This window comes from Barbus barbus (genome assembly GCF_936440315.1).
Source record: "Barbus barbus genome assembly, chromosome: 26".
NCBI classification, from domain to species: Eukaryota; Metazoa; Chordata; class Actinopteri; order Cypriniformes; family Cyprinidae; genus Barbus; species Barbus barbus.
The window spans coordinates 28,385,972-28,407,225 of NC_136754.1; the positions used below are offsets into that span (position 1 = coordinate 28,385,972).

A 21,254-nucleotide genomic window follows, 5' to 3' on the forward strand; every position below is an offset into this window, starting at 1 on the left:
ATGGAAAACACACTGCATCTGAATGTGAATTTGGGGAAGCCACAGTGCTTTATATGGGAGCCCCCTACCCCTGTCATCACGGCATCAACATGTGCAACAAACACAACAGAAAAAGAGAAAAACAAAAACACATTCATAAGCTGAAATGTGTTCTCTCTCTCACACACACACGTACAGGTTTGGGGCCAAATTTCTTTCTATTTTTTAAACATTTTTTATTTAATATATAAAACAATTAATTTTATTTGGATGAATTTGGCTGTCTTTTTTCAGATTTACCAACTGTTATAACATCTCTAGTACTTTCCTTTCAGGAAGCCAAAGCTAAGTTAAAGCTTCTGGTTGCAAAGCAGTTGGTGAGTTTTTTTGACTGCATCAATAATACTTTAGCACGAATTTGGCTAAATTCCACAACATCAGCCCAGCCCTCACTATCTTTTCACAGGCAAGTGATTTCGTCCAGGAATCTTAAAATCGAATATATATATATATATATATATAAAATAAATGAAGGGGTTTCCTACAGCATTCATCAGATCTTTCGCTTTCAGCTTACACTCCATGTGCGCGCGCATTCACTTTGCTCAGTAACGAACACGCGTGCGGCACAATCGCGTAATTTAAACCTAATCAACAACATCCTAATTAATTTCTGATTGGCTGGTAGGTGACATGTAACTCTGTATAACTCGAGACAGCTATGAATTCGGCAGAGAACTTATCTCCGTACTCCATCGTCTATGAATTGTATATAGCCTATAGCAGAACAAGTTCTCCCATATGGAGTCAATTTAATGCCATATATTTTTACAAGAGAATTGAAGCATTGTGAAAGAAAATAAAGTTTTGCAAACGAAAATGAAAGTATTTAGAAAAATAAATATGCTTTTAGAAAAACAAAAATAAAGAATTGCAAAATATAAATGAAACAGAGCAAAAGCAATAATTATGCAATATATATTTTCCATGGCCATATCTACTAATTTATTTGCAATGCTGCTTTTATTTTGCGTTTCAGTCCAGTTTGAGCTTGCGATACCGTTAAACCCATCTCCACCCCTAAACCTACCCATCTCCAACCCCTGATCCCTAAACCTACCCATCTCCATCCCCTGATCCCTAAACACACCCATCTCCATCCCCTGATCCCTAAACACACCCATCTCCAACCCCTGATCCCTAAACCTACCCATCTCCAACCCCTGATCCCTAAACCCACCCATCTCCAACCCCTGATCCCTAAACCCACCCATCTCCAACCCCTGATCCCTAAACCTACCCATCTCCAACCCCTGATCCCTAAACCCACCCATCTCCATCCCCTGATCCCTAAACACACCCATCTCCAACCCCTGATCCCTAAACCTACCCATCTCCAACCCCTGATCCCTAAACCCACCCATCTCCATCCCCTGATCCCTAAACCCACCCATCTCCAACCCCTGATCCCTAAACCCACCCATCTCCATCCCCTGATCCCTAAACCCACCCATCTCCAACCCCTGATCCCTAAACCCACCCATCTCCAACCCCTGATCCCTAAACCCACCCATCTCCATCCCCTGATCCCTAAACCTACCCATCTCCAACCCCTGATCCCTAAACCTACCCATCTCCAACCCCTGATCCCTAAACCCACCCATCTCCAACCCCTGATCCCTAAACCCACCCATCTCCATCCCCTGATCCCTAAACCCACCCATCTCCAACCCCTGATCCCTAAACCCACCCATCTCCAACCCCTGATCCCTAAACCCACCCATCTCCATCCCCTGATCCCTAAACCCACCCATCTCCAACCCCTGATCCCTAAACCCACCCATCTCCAACCCCTGATCCCTAAACCCACCCATCTCCATCCCCTGATCCCTAAACCTACCCATCTCCAACCCCTGATCCCTAAACCCACCCATCTCCAACCCCTGATCCCTAAACCCACCCATCTCCAACCCCTGATCCCTTAAAAAAAGAAAAGAAAAAAGCTTAATGTGAAATATTATTTGCACACATATTTTCGACAACCATGCTTTTTAGGAAATTATACTACAAAAAAAAGAAAAAAAAGTGTTCAATAATTCCCTTAGTTTACAGTTTTTCATATGAATTGGTCAAGACTGAAGTCACTCTGTCAAAACTCTTCACACAGTCCGCAAAACAACATGTGGACCAAACTGTTAATCATTTTTCAGTTTTTCACACAAAATGCATTCAGTGATCATATCTGCATGAACTGTTGTCATTTGTACTCCATCACCTGTAAAACACTATATTTGCAGCACATTTTTCAAATTCTAACGCTGCTTTCAAAACTGATGTGCATTTCTGCAGTAATAATATTCAACTTTAGCAAAACACTAAACACTCCAGTTCTCTAGACACATCATTCAAAGCTAACTGTCCTTGTGTTTCATTTGGAAAACACTGCTGCTTAAAATACTACTGTAAATATACCTACTATAATATAAATAAACACTACTATAATATATACTTGATCGCTTAGAAATCTATTGTGTGTGTGTGTGTGTGTGTGTGTGATTCCTGCAATTCTGTTTAGTGTAAATACTGAATATGCATTCATTATACTGTATTTGTCACAGGAATTAATAAAATGACTGAATCTTCAAATACTCTTCATAAAGTATTATAAATAATGTCCAGCGCACAAATATTGAGTGAACCGCATACAGAACAGTGCAGGTGTAAAACTACATCCCCCATATGGCGCGAAAGCTGCAATGTCCCGGATGTTGAGAGCGCCGGAAGAGAAGCAGGTGTCTTCCTCGGCCATCTTGTGGTTGTCCACCGTGAGCAGTTCGCTCGAAGCCTCGAAGAATCGGAGGAGAATCCCGTTGTTGGGGCGCCATCATGCCGGGGCATCTGCAAGAAGGCTTCGGTTGCGTCGTTACCAATCGGTTCGACCAGCTATTGGACGATGAATCCGACCCCTTCGAGATATTAAAGGCGGCCGAGAACAAGAAGAAAGATGCGGCCGCGTCAGGCGGCTCGAAGACGGCAGCTCAAGCCGCCAAACAGCCGAAGAAAGAGTCCCAGAAAGACAGGAAAAATACAGCGCAGGACAAGAAAGAAGACACCCAGCCCCCTGTGCCGCTTAAGAAAGAGGGTATGTAGAAATTACGGTCCTAAATATCGGCTGTGTCTCAAAAAATAGACGCATATTTGGACACTATAGACACGATTCAACCCATAAACACTAAAAGCTGCTAACGCTAAGCTCTTGTGGAGCCTAGAGTGCTGTCTAGATAGGCAGCAGCACAGTAGGAGACGAGATATAAACACCGCAGAGAAGTCAACACTAGCTGCTGCTGCTAGCGTTACTCGTGTTGCTGTCGACCTTTAATGCTCTTTAACTCAGAGAAATGCCCTCAGAGACGCTTTCTTCCTCTGACATGTCAACATCACGGTTAGATCAACTTCACGTTATTTATAACTGCGTAGCTGCTTTAGCCACATGCTAGCTGTGTGTGATTAGCATCTTACTGTGCTAGTTTGCACATGGAGGAAACGTTGGTGTGTTTTGATGTTACGCAAATATGCATGAGAGCACTTCAGCTTTTATTTTGTAAGGCGGGCCGTGATGGATAACCTACGTAAGCAAGTGATTAGTTGACCATGTCATGGTCATCGTCATGGTTTGTGATCTTGTTTAAAGGTGCCATAGAATGCATTGATACAGTATTTTAAATTGTTCTCTGATATCTACACAGAAGGTATGTGGCTTAGGTAAGGGCAAAAAATCTCCAGAAACGATTTTACATGTCCATTTACAACCCTAGGATTTCTCCCTAGAATGAAACGGTCTGTTATTGGCTTATTTGGCAGGGTCATGAATAATAATGAGCTCTGCTCTGATTGGCTGTTTCACAGTGCTGCTCAATGTTGAGCTCTGCTCTGATTGGCTGTTTCACAGTGCTGCTCAATGTTGAGCTCTGCTCTGATTGGCTGTTTCACAGTGCTGCTCAATGTTGAGCTCTGCTCTGATTGGCTGTTTCACAGTACTGCTCAATGTTGAGCTCTGCTCTGATTGGCTGTTTCACATTACGGCTCATCAGCAAGAAGGAAGCACAGGGAGGAAAATATATATTTAAATACTTTCTCTCAAGCAGTTATATCGTCGGGTAATTATACTGTATATAAAACGCGGGCATCAGGGAGCCGTTATTAATATGCGAGGCATTGAAACTGCTTTTGAACGATCCATCGATCGCGTTATAGTTCACTTTCAAGAGACGCGATCACACAAACTATGTTTACATTATGGAGCAACAGTACTTACCACACATTTCACAAGATCAGATGCTTGTCAGTGGTGCTCAGGATCTGTAAGTCATTCGCCATCATCCTCATCTCTCCTTACTGAGAGTGAAATCGTATGTACTGTAACAGGCTACCGCTAGCAAGGAGCTAACCATGTCCCTTTAGTGGCTCGCGTTATTTGCATTCTGTGCCTTTCTGAATACAGACACCAACCTATCCCTGCACTTCACACCCCCTGCACGGCCTGGAACATAACATTTATTGTGTTATTTTCGCTGTTGTCCGCGCTTGTTTATTTACAATACCTGCAGAGCTTCTGATGGTTCGGCCGGCTTAGAACAAGGGCGGGTTTATGCAAATGTTGGGGGCGTAGTGATCCCGACTGTTGCGTCACAGTCGGTGTTATGTTCTGATTCGCCTGTTTTTCAGTGGTCTTTTTTAATCACGAGATTTACATATGAAGGAGGAAACTATGGTGTTTGAGGCTCACTGTATGTCATTTCCATGTACAGAACTGTTATTATTTAAATATGCCAGGGTAAAGACAGTTTTTCATTCTATGGCACCTTTAAATGACTAAATAAATGTAACCTGGTGCTTGAAAATCTGAGCCAGTCACTAAAAATGCATCTTCAGACATCACTAGAGTTGATTCATGATCGGTGTGACCTTGAGCAAAACACCAAACTAATAGTTCACCTGAATGCTATCCTTTGCCCATCATGTTTTTCCAAACACATACAAGTGTGCATGCTGTTTTTATCTTACATGTGGTCCTAGCCATCAACTCAAGTACTATATGTGACCCTGGACCACAAAACCAGTCATAAGGGTCAAATGTTATCATCTAAAAGCTGAATAAATAATCTCTCCATTGATGTATGGTTTGTTAGGACAATATTTGGCTGAGATGCAACTATTTGAAAATCTGGAATCTGAGGGTGCAAAAAAAAAAAATCAAAATATTGAGAAAATTACCTTTAAAGTTAATCATGCATATTACTAATCAAAAATGAAGGTTTGATATACACTGCCCTCCAAAAGTTTGGAAACTGGCAAAGTGTGGTTTTGGACGATATCAGCATAAATCCTTATCATTTTTTGGTGCAAATACATTAAAGGAACTTGACATTATCATTGAAGACCAGCAATTAAACATAATAATGTCAATATATACACGTCAAAGTCAGACATGCCCCCTTTGCCAGCTGTGATGCCTGGTTACTGGTTTTTAAAAGTATTTTTGGGTCAGCACACATTAATACTGTAGCTTCAACAATTGATTGCAATTCAAAGTCAATATTTGAATGAACTGACAGCTCAGATGCCCAGATTATGCAGAGCTGTAAAGCTGCTAATGGTGGATATTTTGATGCATCGAAAAGTTAAGTTTTTTTCTAAGTATAAAGTGTTTATGTATTAATGTTTTCGTAGTTTGTGTTGTCCATTAAAAAGGATTCATGCCAATATTGTCCACAACTTTTGGAGGGCAGTCTATTTACGTTAGGAAATTTACAAAATATCTTTATGGATATCCTAATGATTTTTGACATAAAAGAAAAATCTATAATTTTGAGCCATATAATGTAATGTTGGCTATTGCTACAAATATAACCGTGCTACTTAAGACTGGCTTTGTGCTCCAGGGTCACACATGCTTAAATTAGAAGTGTTAAGTACTTGTAGGTGGCTTTTGTGAGACTGTTTTATGCATGTTTTATTGCGTATGTTTTCTGGCCTGTAATAAGTGCACTGATTTAGATGAGTGTTTATTTGCTGAATGTGTCGGATTCAGTTGTAATTGCCCTTGGAGTGACATGCAGTAGTCGGATATTAATGCTCTAATTTTGCTCTGAATGAAATGTGATTAAATTAAATTTATGTATGGAAAAAAACAACTAGATTTGAGTTCTCAGTGTTGGACTCCTGCGTTTTAATGAGTGTCTGAACATCTGTTTTAGGCATGAGGAGGGTTGGCCGGAGGCCGGAGCAGCAGGGTCAGGCCAGTTCCCAACAGCAGGGAGGTCAAGGAGAGGCTCGGCCCGTCGACAGGCGGCCCGACAGACGACCTCCTCGTGAACGCCGCTTTGATAAACCAGCTGATGAGAAGCCAGAGGGGGGCGAGTTCCCTGTGGACAAGTGAGTGTTTGGTTTATAACAAAAATGACAGCATTAAGGCTGACAATATCACTTAAATGAATCTTAATTTTAATGACCCGATATCAATTCCTAAATTCCAAGAATCTGTGTTTTAGATTATGCTGTTGATGTGCACACGCAACTTTATTAAACATTATTTGTAGTGTTTTCTATCCAAAGTTTTGTGCTTTGTCACTTTGATGAGAAACAAGGTTGCCGCTTACAAATTTAGTCTCAACAATAAAAAAAAAAACAATGCACGAAGTAAACATGTATCAACATCAGAAGGTATGTTGAAAGAAACAGAACAACTTACTGAAACACATGTTTTAAGGTAATCATTCAGTGTTTTGACCTTGGAAAGACGTCAGTAAATCAGCTTGTAAACAATATCCTGCGGTAAATGTTACATGACATTCAATACCTATTGCTTGTTAGTCAGCTAGAAAAAATAACTCTAGAGGAGCCGTCTGTTAAATATATGCACTATATTTATTGTATTCATAAATGTCTTATTTATTTGATAATTTATTTAATCTGTTCTAAAACAAGACATACACCGTTTAAATATTTATATTTCAACAAAGAATTGGGGTGGAAACATTGTTACAATAATACATCATTAAAAAGTGAATATAAAAGCTGTATATGTGCAATTTAATTTTGTTTTTTGTTAACTGTAATCTTAAAATAATAGCGGTTTAATTTAACCTTTAATATTATAGCAGTGCACAACTGACGGTTCTGTGTATAGTGCATAGCATTAGTAGAGAGATTGTTTTACTTAAAGGGATGGTTCACCCAAAAATGAAAATTCTGTCATTAATTACTCGCCCTCATGTCGTTTCAAACCCGTGAGACCTTCGTTCATCTTCAGAACACAAATGAAGATATTTTTGATGGAATCTGAGAGCTCTCAGACCCTCCATAGATAGCAAGGGTCCTTACACGATCAAGGCTCAGAAACACAGCACGGAGATAGGTAACATAGTCCATACGTCATCAGAAGTTCAACCGTTATTTTACGAAGCTACGAGAATACTTTTGTATGCAAAGAAAACAATAATGACTTTATTCAACAGTTCGTCTCCTCCACGTCACGCTGTAGCGCCATATATATCCGCTGGACGGAACCTGCATACGCTCCTCTGTGTCAGCTGCACCGCGCGGATACATCTTCTACGTATATTTATGCTTTGATTTGAACGAAAACAGCGCGTCCAGTATGCGGCTAACACAGAAGAGCGTACGTAGTTTCCGTCCAGCTGATATTCTCCAAAATGGCACTAGGGTGACGAGGAGGAAATGAATTTGAATAAAGTCGTTGTTTTGTTTGTTTTTTCTTTTGCGCACAAAAAGTATTCTCGTAGCTTCGTAAAATTACGGTTGAACCCCTGATGTCACATGGACTATTTTACCGCTCTCCTTGCTACGTTTCTGGATCTTGATCGTGTAAAGACCCTCGCTGTCTAAGGAGGGTCTGAGAGCTCTCATATTCCATCAAAAATATCTTCATTTGTGTTCCGAAGATGAAAGGGTTTGGAACGACATGAGGGCGAGTAATTAATGACAGAATTAAAATTTTTGGGTGAACTAACCCTTTAAGAAAAATGTTCTGTACCTGATATATATCCAAATTAATCGATATTGAATCAAATCAAGAGATTGTGAATCAAATTGATTTGTGAAATCTGTCAATACTCAGCCCTAGACCGCATGCTGTGCTTTTATGGGCCAATATATAATGCAAGTCTAGTTGGGAGAGACGTCATTTAAAATTTCAAAACTACTAGCGTCACCAAAATAATGTCGGTCTGTTTCCCCAAACTCATGCCGTTGTTCAGGCCAATGTTTCTGTTTCGGGTTGATTGTGATTCTTAATCATTTGTAGAACCACCATGGAGTCCCCATTTAATCAATATCTGAGCAACATTTATTGATTTTTGTCGCTCCGGAGTGCCGATTGTCTTTGTGCATGTTTTTCCTCAGGCCAATAGGGGATAAGCCCTCTAGAGGCCGTGGAGCAGGCCGCGGGGCCAGAGGTGGCCGTGGGCGAGGCATGGGACGTGGAGATGGCTTTGATTCCCGGGGCAAACGTGACTTTGACAGACACAGCGGCAATGACAAATCGTAAGTTTGATGAAGCCTGCACTAACAAATGGTTAAGGGTGTGTTGTTGCACTAGTCTCACTTGAATGTCCTTCATGCTTTAGTCGACAGAAAGGAGAGGAGAAGCGTGGTGGGAGTGGCTTGCACAACTGGGGCAATGTGAAGGAAGAAGCCAGGTAGGATTGGAGATATTTGAGGCTTGTGGTGTTGCATCAGATTATTTGGGAGGTTGATAAGACATGTTGACAAATGTCAGGGTTTCTGCGAGTCCTAAAAAGTTTTAATTCGCCCTTCCACAAACAAAAGCCTTAAATCAGAGCAAGAAGTCTTAAATTCATGAAGTCATGGCATTGTCTTGCATGCATTGCTAAAAGTTAATCTTTCTCTATATTTTTGTTGTTTTCCAGTACAAATATCTAAACATCTTCAAATCCAGATACATTTATTTTAGATGCAAAAATGTTTTCTGAGAAATGCAACAACGTTAAGCGAGTATTTTTAAAACGTGAACAAATGTCAATGGGCCATAATTTCCTTTTGAATTAAATTGATTCTTCTAAGACCCAGTGGAAGATATTTGTTATTTTTTAATCAAACTATTCATTTTGATCAGTTTCACAGAAAGAGAGACTCCTAATGTAATTTTGCAAGTAACTGTATCTTGATTTAAGAATCTTTAAAGCCTTCATAAAACCTGCAGAAGCCCTGAATGTGTCATGCAGAAATAATGTAGATTGTCTGAAACACTAGACTCTTGTTAACTCTAATTAGTGATGTTTGTAAAGGTAAGCATCGTTGTTGTTAATAATAATAAGAGTACTTATATTAGGGGGTTAACCCAAGTATTGAACTTTGTCAGTAACTTGTCCCAAACCGCTTGTGTTCTGGACATAAATAAAACCTGATGTTGAATGACATGGTGGGCTGGTTCTAAATCATCAGATTGTCCCCTAGTCAGGGAGAACTGTCATTTCACATTTAAGACTCATGATACATTGCTTCAAAGGGTTAGTGTGATCATTTCAAGGGTTCCCCTGATCTAATAATGTTGTCTGATTTGACAGTGAGCTTGATCAGTCTGCAGCGCCGGAGCCTGTTCCTGAAGGTGAAGACCACGCTCCTGCCGACTCCGAAAACAAGTGAGTCAAGTAGAATTGTTCAGAATAAGAGAAAATGCCAGTATCTCTGACTAGATGTGCTAAGAGCATGCCATTGGATGGTTGTGTCTGTGTAGGGAGAACGAAGTAGAGGAGGTGAAGGAAGAAGGTCCTAAGGAGATGACACTGGATGAGTGGAAGGCCATGCAAGACAAAGAACGGTCCAAAGTTGAGTTCAACATCCGCAAGCCCAACGAGGGTAACGACGGTCAGTGGAAGAAGGGCTACGTACTGCACAAGTCAAAGAGTGAGGAAGTTGGCACGGTAAGTTAAAGTAGTCCATTTCCAGCCTCGTAAATTTATAATTTTATGGTTTCGAGGCTAAAATTTCCTTTTTGTGCATTTTTAGCGGCATGCTGGATCTGTGATTGAAGCTGGAGATGTTGATCCTGACTCATTCCAAAAGGTATCTGTCCCAGTTTGTGCCTGGATTTGGATTTTTGTTCTCATGTCACCCTTTTGGTCACCTTTGAAATTGTTGGTCTGTAGTTAACCTGAACTAAAATTTAGTTGACCTAGAGCCGTGCCAGGATTCAAGATTCGATGGCCGCACAGTGACATGTTGACTGTTTATTTCATTTTAAATCCCGCTTTTCTGTACCACATCCGCCTGCCTCCACTGACCTTCAATGATTTGCTCCTTAATATAGATCCCCAACAATGATGGCAGCATGTCTGCGCTTTTGACTTATCGACTTATTCCCTGTTATACTATCCATTTGTTATCAAAAATATGCTAATTGTTTTGTGGTCTCAGTGAAGCTATGGTAATACTACAGTTTGGCTGAAGGGATCAGCTCTGTGGTCATAGTAGGGCCTTATGAAATCAGTTTTATTTTTTTCATATATTGTTTAAAATTTTTCTGGATTTCCTTTTTTTCAAAAATTTTTTGGCAATAAGTTTTAATGGTTGTCACATTTTGGTAATCAGTAAGCATCTCATTGAAATCATGAAGCTTTAGTTTTAGTTTAACAAAAAAAAGTGTTTTGCTGCATTAAAATTTAATAATCAGATGAATTCAAACATTAACATTTTAATAATATATTGCATCTTTTAAACTACTTTAGGGCCCTAAGAAGTTTTTTATTTTTATATTTTGCTCCCAGACATTTAGTGTTATCTGTTTTAATTATTCTGGATTTATGATTTAATACAAATTTATTATCAATTATTATCATTAACAATTTAATCTTTTAAAATGAAATCAAATTAAAATTGAACAAAGTTTACCTTTTAAAATTAAAGCGTGGAAGAAAATGTATTCCTATGAGAAGTACATTCTGCTTTACACTGTTTTTTTTTTTTTTTTTGTCACAATTTCTTCCAGTTAAACTGAACTTTTATTTTGATGGGTTGCCATGAAGACCTTTGAGTTTCAAGTCAGTATTGCGATTTGATTCATTGTGCAGCCTACTTGTGATTTACTCCAGTTTCTGTGAAAAATTCTGTTAATTGATTTGATTTTGTGATTTTGTCCGTGTTATCCGCATAGAGGAAATCTCATAGTTTTCTAACTGAAATCCTTGCAGCGCATCAAGAAAGCAAGCGTTATGTGGAATTGGGAATGGTGTGTTTTAGTTGCTGAAGCTGATCCTGTAATATTTCTTCTTAAAGGCTGATGAGGGTGGAGAGCACCACTTCCGTAAGCCCGCCAATGACATCACCACCCAGCTGGAGATAAACTTCGGAGACTTGGGCCGGCCGGGCCGCGGCCGTGGAGGATCTCGTGGAGGCCGAGGAGGTCGAGGTGGTGGTGGTGGTGGTGGAGGTGGTGGTGGAGGCGGCGGTGGACGGCCAAGCCGAGGCGGGGGCAGGTCTGAGAAGGTAAATGACATACAGATATGTTCTCCTGATGTTTGTGTATGAAAATGTGTGGCAGATACCACTTGCATCAAATAAAACTCTAGTCTGCCCTTGAAACCCATATCACTACTGTTTTACTTACAGAATACATTGTTTTTTAAATGGACACTATTCACTTATACCCCAGCAAAGAGCTAAACTCTTTATTGTTGTAAAGTTCAGACCCAGATTTAAAGGGGCAGTTCACCCAAAAATGAAACTTCTGTCATAATTTACTCACCCTCAAGTTGTTCCAAGCCTGTATGAATTTCTTCTGTTCTGTTGAATATTAAGATATTTTGAAGCATGTGGGAATCCAAACAGTTTCTGGTCCCCATTGATTAAAAGAAAGAAGTTTGGTCTTTATTCAGACTTTTGACAGTTTTATCTGACACGCTCATGGCATAAGATGCTGAATGCTTGTGAAATGCATGTGTAGAAGCATGCAATGAGGAAGAGGCAGTATATGTACTTTGATTAATAAATGATTGTCTCAAATGTTGGCTTGAACTCTTTCTTTTGAATTCGACAGAGTGGAGGCATTTCTGTTCCCAACGTGGATGATCCCGAGGCTTTTCCAGCCCTGGCCTAAACCTCAGCTCCGCCACTGAACCTTCCTCCAGGCCCCTGCCCCTCCTCTTCGATGCTTGCATGCTTACGGATTGTTCGACCATAGAAACCAGAAAAGAGAAATACATGAGACTGTCATCCATACATACACTGAGAACTGACTTTTACCTGCGGAAAAACACAAAAAGGACTTCTTGTTACACTGAAGCAAATTATGGGTAGAGGTTTTGTATTTAGAGACATGATAGCAGGGATGTTCATACAGTATTTTTTTTTCCCTTTTTTCCAGAGATTATGCATTCGCCATAAATATTTTTTTATTGCTGCTTGAATGTATGCATTTTGAAGATAGAATCGAGGTGTTGTGACCGCTTGCGCTTCAGTCGGGGCACTGCGGTGTCTGCGTGTAATCGAATACACTCTCAATGGCTCTACCAAAAGCAGAACGTTTTGTTTTATTTTCTCCACCAAGTGAGAATACGAGACTCGTAGTGATGATTTTACTATTAACATATATACATGCATAATGTATATTGACTATTTTAAATGTTTTGAAAGAAAGCTCTAAGGTCAAGCTACCTTCCTGTCATTTGGATTTTTTTTTTCTTGACCGGTAGCAAGAAGCAAACGCGTCGTCTTGATCTTGCTTTGGTGTTTTCTGTCGTCCTCTGCTGGATCTGTGATATTAGTATGCATAGTTGTCTTTGTTCCTCAGAGAGATTATTTCCTCATCTTGTTGAAGCACCCAGGGCTCAATGGAGATCCAGGCTGGTCCTTGTAAGTTCATCTCTTAGAAACCTTAGGACCACTTTCTGAACTGTAAACGTGGGTGATTTGTGTGTGTGTGTGTGTGTGTGTGAGAGAGAGAACCTATTTTTAAAAACTCATCATCTGCCGTAAGTTTATGTTCCTGAGCTTAGATGGTAAGTTTCAGCAAGTCATGTTCTTAACATGGTTTTATTGACTTTTTAGTGAGTTTCTCTAGCTGAGGTTGACATATCTTTCACTTAGATTATGGTGACGTTTGAAATCTAGCTACTAAGCACGTGGTCTATTTGCATCAGTACCATTTGGTTATTTTTATTCCTTCTGTGATCTTTGCTGTGTTTTTATTTGTAATTATTACTATGATGGCACTACTGCTTGCGTTTTCTGAAAAAAAAAAAAAAAGTAATTCAGGGTGGGACAACAGTGTGCTGCGAAAGAAAAGTTGGAACCAGCTTATGTATGTGAAATAGCGAGACCTCCAAGTGTGATGGCCGATGTACTCTGTATTCATAGGAGGAGGGACAATAAAATGGAAGATGACCGTAGATTTGAGTCCAAGCTTCTGGTTTGTCACGTCTCTCCTTTACCCCACTCTGTTACCATGTCCTTTCTACTACAAACATGTCTGCAAATAAAATGCACTTTAATGCATATTAAAGTGCAAATAAAATGCATATTATGCACTTTTTTTTTATTTTATTTCCCATTTCTCCCATGTGTGATACCTCACCTGTACAAACCCTTTGTATGCACGAGTTGCATGCTGATGCTCTTTAAAGATCTGGTGCACAATACAATGAATGCATCTTCTCTACCACAGTCAAGCACAAGCACACTGCTTCACTGGGAAAACTCACTTAATGCTTTGGAGTGTAATATTACAGAAAGGTTCGCTTCTTTTTTTTAAGATGTTATTTTTCTGTAAGAAAATGCTCCTTACCACACTGCAAATATAACCAAGAAGTGGCTTGAGAATCATCCTTCATCACCCCATCAGCTGTTCTTACAGCAATCTCTTGTTCATTGTTAATATTTCTGTCGCAAACATACATTTTTTTAATTAATGTTTAAAATATTGCCTTAGTGTCTTTTTACATATTTGTGTTCTGTCTCTTAAGTATGTCAAGTTATTGCAATATAAATTAATTCCAATTCGACATTTATGTGAATTTGCTTTACAAAAATATCGATGGTGATTGGCTGTTTGAACTGACCAATGAAATCCGGGCGGGGCGGGGCTTGCGCACTTCCTCGTCTCTCAGTGGGAGTGTGTTTCTTCTCGTGGACACACAGCACACTGCAGCTGAAGTGATGAAGGATTGAATCTGTGTCCAATAAACTTCAGGTGAGAAGGAGAATGCTAATGATGAGAGCCATTAAACTGAGCATATTCTAAAAGCTGCTGTAAATATAACATAGATGTTGTTAATCAAACTAGTGATCATAGTAATAGTTCTGTATATAATATAAAGCATTGCTTTCCTGATTCATCGTGACCTAAACAACTCTGACATGTTTTACTTTCGCTGAGTTTTTGTCTTTACTTCGCTAGTTTCACGATGCTTTGTGATTGAGATATTTTGTGGTAATGTTATATACATACTTGTACTGTATCTGTTCAGAAACATATAATGAAGTGAAAGCAAAACTAGGTTGTGCTAAACGAAACAGAAGTAGCTGGACAAGATGGGCATTTATTTCCTGATCAACCACAAACTTTTCTCTTAATTGCATGACTATATAATATAATAACGTCTCTAAAAAAAGCTTACCACGTTGATAAACCAGTTTCCCAGCCCCTTGCTATTGATTGTGCTGAGACTGGTAACTTAGGTGAGGTTTACCATGTTTACTGTGTTTTACCACTAAACATTTCAGACAAGCAGAAATGAGTGACCATCTCCTTAACCCACTGACCGTCATATGTGCAGGATCCTGCTTCGCCTTCTCCGGCCTGTTTTATAAACTATATTCAGATAAAAGACAAGAAGTACAGAAGCTGAAGGTACAGTAATCACTGCTAGTAAAGAAACACAACAACTGAACACTGCTTCAACCTCAAACCCACAAGTTATCATTCATATATTATCATTTAATCAAGACACTTACATGTACCAGGTGGATATGGGTCATTTGATCATTGTGACCCTGGAGCACAAACCCAGTCTTAAGTCGCTGGGGTATATTTGTAGCAATAGCCAAAAATACATTGTTTGGGTCAAAATTATCACTTTTTCTTTTATGCCAAAAATCATTAGGATATTAAGTAAAGATTATGTTCCATGAAGATATTTAGTAAATTTCTTACCATAAATATATCAAAACTTCATTTTTGATTAGTGATATGCATTGCTAAGAACTTCATTTGAACAACTTTAAAGGTGATTTTCTCAATATTTAGATTTTTTTGCACCCTCAGATTTCAGATTTTCAAATAGTTGCATCTCAGCCAAATATTGTCCTAATAAACCATACATCAATGGAAAGATTATTTATTCAGCTTTCGTGTGATGCATAAATCTCAATTTTGAAAAATTTGACACTTAAGACTGGTTTTGTGCTCCAGGGTCACAATTTAGTGTACATTTCATGTCCACTGATGATGATGATATTTTTTGTTTCTAACAAATTTCTTCAAAAACTTATTTTATCCAACAAGAGAATAGAGTTAAATGAGTTTTTGCAATGTCTATTTTGAGGCTTGAATTCAAAATAATAAACAAAAAAGTAAAACGTCAAGATTATCTATATTAAACTTATGTTTAACATAGATTGAGTTGAAATGGTCAACTAACAAAACAACCCCTGAAAACTTAAAAAATGGTTTGATAAAACCGTGCGCCCAGCATCATGTGATTTCGTTCTCTTCTGCGGTGGACATTATGGTAAACTTCCTAATTTTTCTGTATCGGATCTCTAGTGACCTCTTGTCAAGGAGTATATTAATTGCCCATCAACTATGTTGGGTACATTCTTATGGTTTGCAATATTTTCATGAATTCAGTTCAAATAAATATTACAATTTGAGTTTAACCTGATCAAGAAAATAACATTTGATTGGCCAGACGAGGCCTGCCATTGAAATTGAGTTAGCCTTCAGTGACCGTACGCTGCAAAAAAAAAAAAAAGGTCAAATTTAGGGTAAAAAAAAAAAAAAAAAGCAGCTGTGGTTGCCAGAATTTTACCTTAAAATATATGGTAGCAACATTTTCGGTTTTAACTTAAATTCACATTTAAACACCGTAATTTCAATAACTGATATAATATTAATATACCAACCTATTGAAGCATTGAAATCTGTTTTGTACCTTTGTAATACACTGATAACCACCAAAAGCAGGTGGTGATGAGAGTCACATGATGAACCAAAGCCCATCACAAGCAGCTTTTAAATATTAACATTTATAGAAGGTGCTCAGCGTCATTCACACAAACACTAAACACCATCATGGTGACATGCATGAAACTGAAATAATGCAAGAAACATTAAAGGGGTACTCCACCCCAAAATTGTCATTAATCACTTACCCCCAAGTCGGTCCAAACCGGTAACAGCTTTGTTTGTCCTCGGAGCACAATTTAAGATATTTTGGATGAAAACCGGGAAGCTTGTGACTGTGTCATTGACTGCATAGTAAATTGCACTGTCATGGTCCATAAAAGTATAAATAATAATAATAACAGATAATAACAACTAACAGATGATTTACTGAGATAACAGATTGTTTTTACATGTTTTTCCTGATGTGAAATGTATCCTAAAATATAGAATGACTCGTATGAAGGTTTAATGTAAGTCACTTTGGATGAAAGTAAAATAAATGGATTCAGCTCAACGCCAAATTAGAGCAGTTTAATAAACGAGCGGCTGTGAATTTGACATTTTACGTTTCCTCCGCTTTACAGGAGATTCCAAACTTTCAAGCAGACCATCACCTGCTCAGGATTCTGAATGCGTCGTCCAACAAGAGACTTCATTATGTTGCTGTAGAAGGTAAATACAATGCTTAATAACACCTCATAGTTTGAAAAGTCTTAATTGATGCATCTTTATTTTCCCTGCATTGCAGGACTTGTGCAGGCCGTCGGAGAGCCCATTTCCAGCCAGTACGTGCCACGCTGTCATGGTGTCATCCAAAAGATTACTGTGCACGAGCACTGGAAATACTGGAACTCTGTTCTAAAAACATGGTAATGCTTCACTGCAAATCATTCTGCTTGTTTAAGCAAAGGATAATGAAGCATATCTTCATTGTTTTATTTTTGCATAGACATGTAGTTTAAAAAAAAAAAATGTAATTGACATTTTATTATGATATAGTTGGAAATAATGCAGCATTTACTATTTTGCCCTCAGCCTTCAATCAAGTTTGATTTTTGGCCTGTCATAGTGTAATTTTGGTGCACCCCTTCTGTAGAAGATACATGCCCTGTCCAAATACCCACACTTGCAGTCTTGGCCACTTGAGAGCATGTGTGCAACATGGAGTAAGTGCGCAAGACTGTCCCAGCTCCTAAAAACACCAAGCGCAGTGCCCTTAATGCACACTAAATCCACACTATCGCTCCGGAGCGGTATTCGAGGCAGGTGTATTCCCATCATGCATCATGTTTTGGAAATGAATCGTAAGACTTTTTGCCGAGATCTCACGAGAGGTCATAAACCTTTCTGAAGGAAGTTAAATATTAATAATAATTAGATATTACATATCATTTGGTAGTAAAACAAAACTGTTGCACATTTTAAAATGAGTAGTGATATTTATTTTGTACAACATTAGCAACTGCTTTTTATCATTTAATTAGAAGCACCACAAATTAAATTGTGTCATGCATTTAGAGACTACTAAACAGACATTTAGAAGTTGATTTTAAAATACAAAGTATTGAAAATAAAAATAAAGCTGTGTAAACGCTTGCATTTTCACAACACTATAAGTGTGTCCCATCATCAGGTATTGAAATGTTCGACCCACACTTGTGGTCTTCATGTTCAGTTGGACACTTACAGGAAATACGTTATGTAAGTCATCAAGTGCTAAGACCGCAAGTGTGAGTATTTGAACAGGGCAAACGTTTCCGCCATATAGTTCGTCTCTTATAATATAGATGTTCCTATAGAGTGCATTAGTGCCTGCCTACTTTTTCTGCGCTGTTGGTTCCAGAAGTATTTTGCCTATTTATTTTGCCTAAGTATTTTGCCTATTTATCTGATAGGGAGCTTTATAATCCATAAACCGAACTACGAGGTGAATTACATAACCAGCATTGATTTGAAGCAAAAAGACCGTGGCTTTATTATAATGGCTTTAGTGAGGGAAAGAACTACAATCCCATGAACCATTGTGAATGACAATCAAATAAAAAATGGAGAACTATAAAACTATCCATATAAAGTTGTTGCAACTCTCTGATTGATGGAATTTTCTGTGTAGCATTATGGGTAATGTAGTTTTTCCACCACTAATTCTGCTATTAAACACGATAATTTAAAGTGCCCCTATTATGGATTTTTGAAAATGACCTTTCATGCAGTGTGTAACACAGTGAATGAAAACATCCTGCAAAGTGCACCGTGTATAAAGTTAGTCTCTCAAAAAAAAAGAGTTGACAATCATTGAAACGAGTCGTTTTTAAAATGAATCTCCAAGGCGTTTTGTGTTGACGTCAACATGAAACATTAGCATATTGGCCGCCCACTCGTTTCTCGCGCAGACCTGGGAAAATGTTACTTGCGTAACCCATGTTCTCAGAGTAGAGAACGAGACGCTGTGTAGCTTTGACACATTGGGAACGCCCTCTGGGTGTGCTGATTGTCTGAAGCCCTTATAGGATCACGCCAATTCATTGGCTGATGGCGCGGATGCCGTCCCAGACGTTCTTACGTCGCCATCCTTATACCGGCGAACGTGCCATCTGCTCCTCATTTCTCTGCTGAAAAAGGCCACTTGTCGGCAGCACGAGGAGCTTGGCAGCGGACGCAGCATCTCGTTCCCTACTCATGGCTTACGCAAGTAACCAGAGATGTTCTCTTTCATAGGTTCACTCGACGCTGCGTAGCTTTGACACATTGGGAACGATATACCAAACACGCCAAGCTAAAGCGCTGCCGTATCTGGCCTGAAGATGAACCAGATAGCATCCACGACTGGTTCAAACGGACAAGAACCGGGAACCAGGAGCCATGTCAAGATCCTGATAAAAGTGAGCGGAGAGGAACATCCTGCCGCTATACAAATATCCTCTAGGGGGAGTACTCTAAAGGGAACTTGGGAGGAAACCACACTCCTGGTAGAGTGTGCCCAAACGCTGAGAGGTGAAGACCACACATCTCACAAACCAGCGAAATTGCTTCCCTCTCCCAGAGAAAAATTCTGTGCTTTGATGCGGCAAGCCACGGCGGTCAGCATCAAAGCTACAATGGGCAGGGCCTGTGTCCTGAAGGCCTTCTGAGAAGTGAGGGGAGATCAGAGGTTGGCAGAACGATCTCAGTTATACATTTAAGTACCGTAAACCACATCGCACGTGTGTGAAAAGCCCAAATATAAAGTTAACACTCTTACCGTGCGGGTCATCGCTCGCGATGAAGCGAGAACACGGTGACTGGCAGCAACGAAAATCCATGCACTCCACCGCGAGGAGAACATCGTTTGCACTTCAGCGACTGCGATAGTGGAATGAAGAAGCTCAGCGAAAAACAGTCTGAATATCGTCGAGTGACCCTATGAAAGAGAACTTGATTTTCGTGTTGGTCTGAATGAAAATGCAAATTCATTCTTTGCCACTAGGTGCCGTTTTTGGAGCGTTAAAAGCTCACAAACACTGCTTTAAATGAAATCGTCCAATCACTGCAGATAAGCGCCACGCAAAGGAGGGGTTTGGAAAAATGAATCGTTGAGCGAATCGTTTGGAAGTCGTTGAGCAAATAAGGTAAAAATAAATGCATATAAGAAAATGAAAGTGTTTTTTGACCTTGAATGCATGTCAACCTGTTGTTGGGGACTCCCAAAACCAAAATATGAACCTTTCATAATCCATAATAGGGGCACTTTAAAAAAAAATTTGAATTAATGTGAACAGATGGTTTCAACAAAAGCATCGATTAATTAGTTCACAAAAGGTCCGTCTTAAATATAGCATCAGTTATTGTTAAAAATCTATTTCCCTATCAAGAAAATGTGTGGAGTTTTTACTTTTGGAACCCGACTGTTATGCTTTATACTCACTACAGCATAGTACTGACCAATCAGCATCCAGCACTAGAGCTATCTATTTTATGCACTTCATTATCTCTTTGAAAACCAGTTATTATAAAGCGTGAAAAAACATCCACACAGGGCCTCCAAAAAAGTGAACAAGCAGCAGACCACCAACACGGTGCCCTTCAGCTTGGTCCAGCCCGGCTCATACATCAGCGAGGTCTCCGTGCGTGTGGATTCTCCTCTGGAGGCAAGCGGCGATTACCTGGAGCAGGTGCACAAGCGGCTCAGGCAGGCCAAAGAGGGGCTGATGGATGCTGTCGTGCGAGAGCTGAGCGGGGAGAAGCCTGTGGCCCTAGAGGAGCGAGAGGAGCTGCTGCGTGTGGGATCGGCCCTCACTGCATTCGGGGAGCTCGTTCTGGAGCAGGATAAGCTCATGAGGCTACAGCCGCCTAAAGACGGCCGCAGCTACATCCTGATCCCCAGCGACTACAAGAGCTTCATACAGCGGCACGAGAACAGCGCTAACATGTGGAAAGGCTTGACGGCGCTGTTCGGAATAACGGGCTTTGCACTCGTAGCTGGTTTCATCCATGGTGCGGTTAATAAGGATAAAAAGAACTAGCTGACTGAGTGAATAAAGTAATTAACGTATGACACATTCAAAATCATGTGCATAAAAACAGCTATATATAATTTTATTTTAGAGTTTTGCCAATGAAAATATTTTTCAAGCCTTGTACACTTTAAGGGATCCAAACTGTCTTTATATCTGCGTTTCCTTTTATATGAATCCAAAATAATATCAGCTCCCTTCTACCAATATTAAAAGTCATTCATAACTCATGGGTGTCCATGTCAACTTTACTTTAAATTGTTGAAACTTTAAAAGTTCACAAAAAAACTAAAATGGTATCTCAAAATGAATTTTCCAGACATTCATAACCAAGTAACCTGTATAAATCATTTATCAAAAGGGTCTGTTTGAAACAAGTATTTTCCTTATCCATAAAATTCAATGGGGTCCAATGCTGTTTGTCCTTCAAAATATAACTTGTGTTCCATAGGAGAAATGCATATTTGGAATATGATGGTAAATTAAAGGTGCTGTATGTAATTCTTTTGATTGTACTAAAGCATAAAAATACCGTAATATGTTTGCAGATATTTAAGAAACATGTTAAGTTCTCTGAA

At 39.4% G+C, this 21,254-nt stretch overlaps 2 protein-coding genes across 2 annotated transcripts; both read left to right on the forward strand.

The window, feature by feature from the left end:
• Positions 1-2,734: 2,734 nt before the first annotated feature.
• Positions 2,735-13,406, forward strand: LOC306846018 (SERPINE1 mRNA-binding protein 1-like). The gene is made up of 9 exons (XM_079379074.1): positions 2,735-3,121; positions 6,237-6,414; positions 8,404-8,544; positions 8,628-8,699; positions 9,588-9,662; positions 9,758-9,944; positions 10,030-10,086; positions 11,296-11,505; positions 12,056-13,406. The coding sequence occupies exons 1-9, from the start codon at positions 2,866-2,868 to the stop codon at positions 12,113-12,115; spliced, it is 1,236 nt and encodes a 411-aa protein (XP_079235200.1). The 5' UTR covers positions 2,735-2,865; the 3' UTR covers positions 12,116-13,406.
• A 715-nt stretch (positions 13,407-14,121) lies between these two features.
• Positions 14,122-20,824, forward strand: LOC306846551 (mitochondrial ubiquitin ligase activator of nfkb 1-A-like). Its single transcript, XM_079380006.1, has 5 exons — positions 14,122-14,206; positions 14,740-14,866; positions 16,768-16,855; positions 16,932-17,052; positions 20,199-20,824. The coding sequence occupies exons 2-5, from the start codon at positions 14,750-14,752 to the stop codon at positions 20,683-20,685; spliced, it is 813 nt and encodes a 270-aa protein (XP_079236132.1). The 5' UTR covers positions 14,122-14,206; positions 14,740-14,749; the 3' UTR covers positions 20,686-20,824.
• The last annotated feature ends 430 nt before the right edge of the window (positions 20,825-21,254 follow it).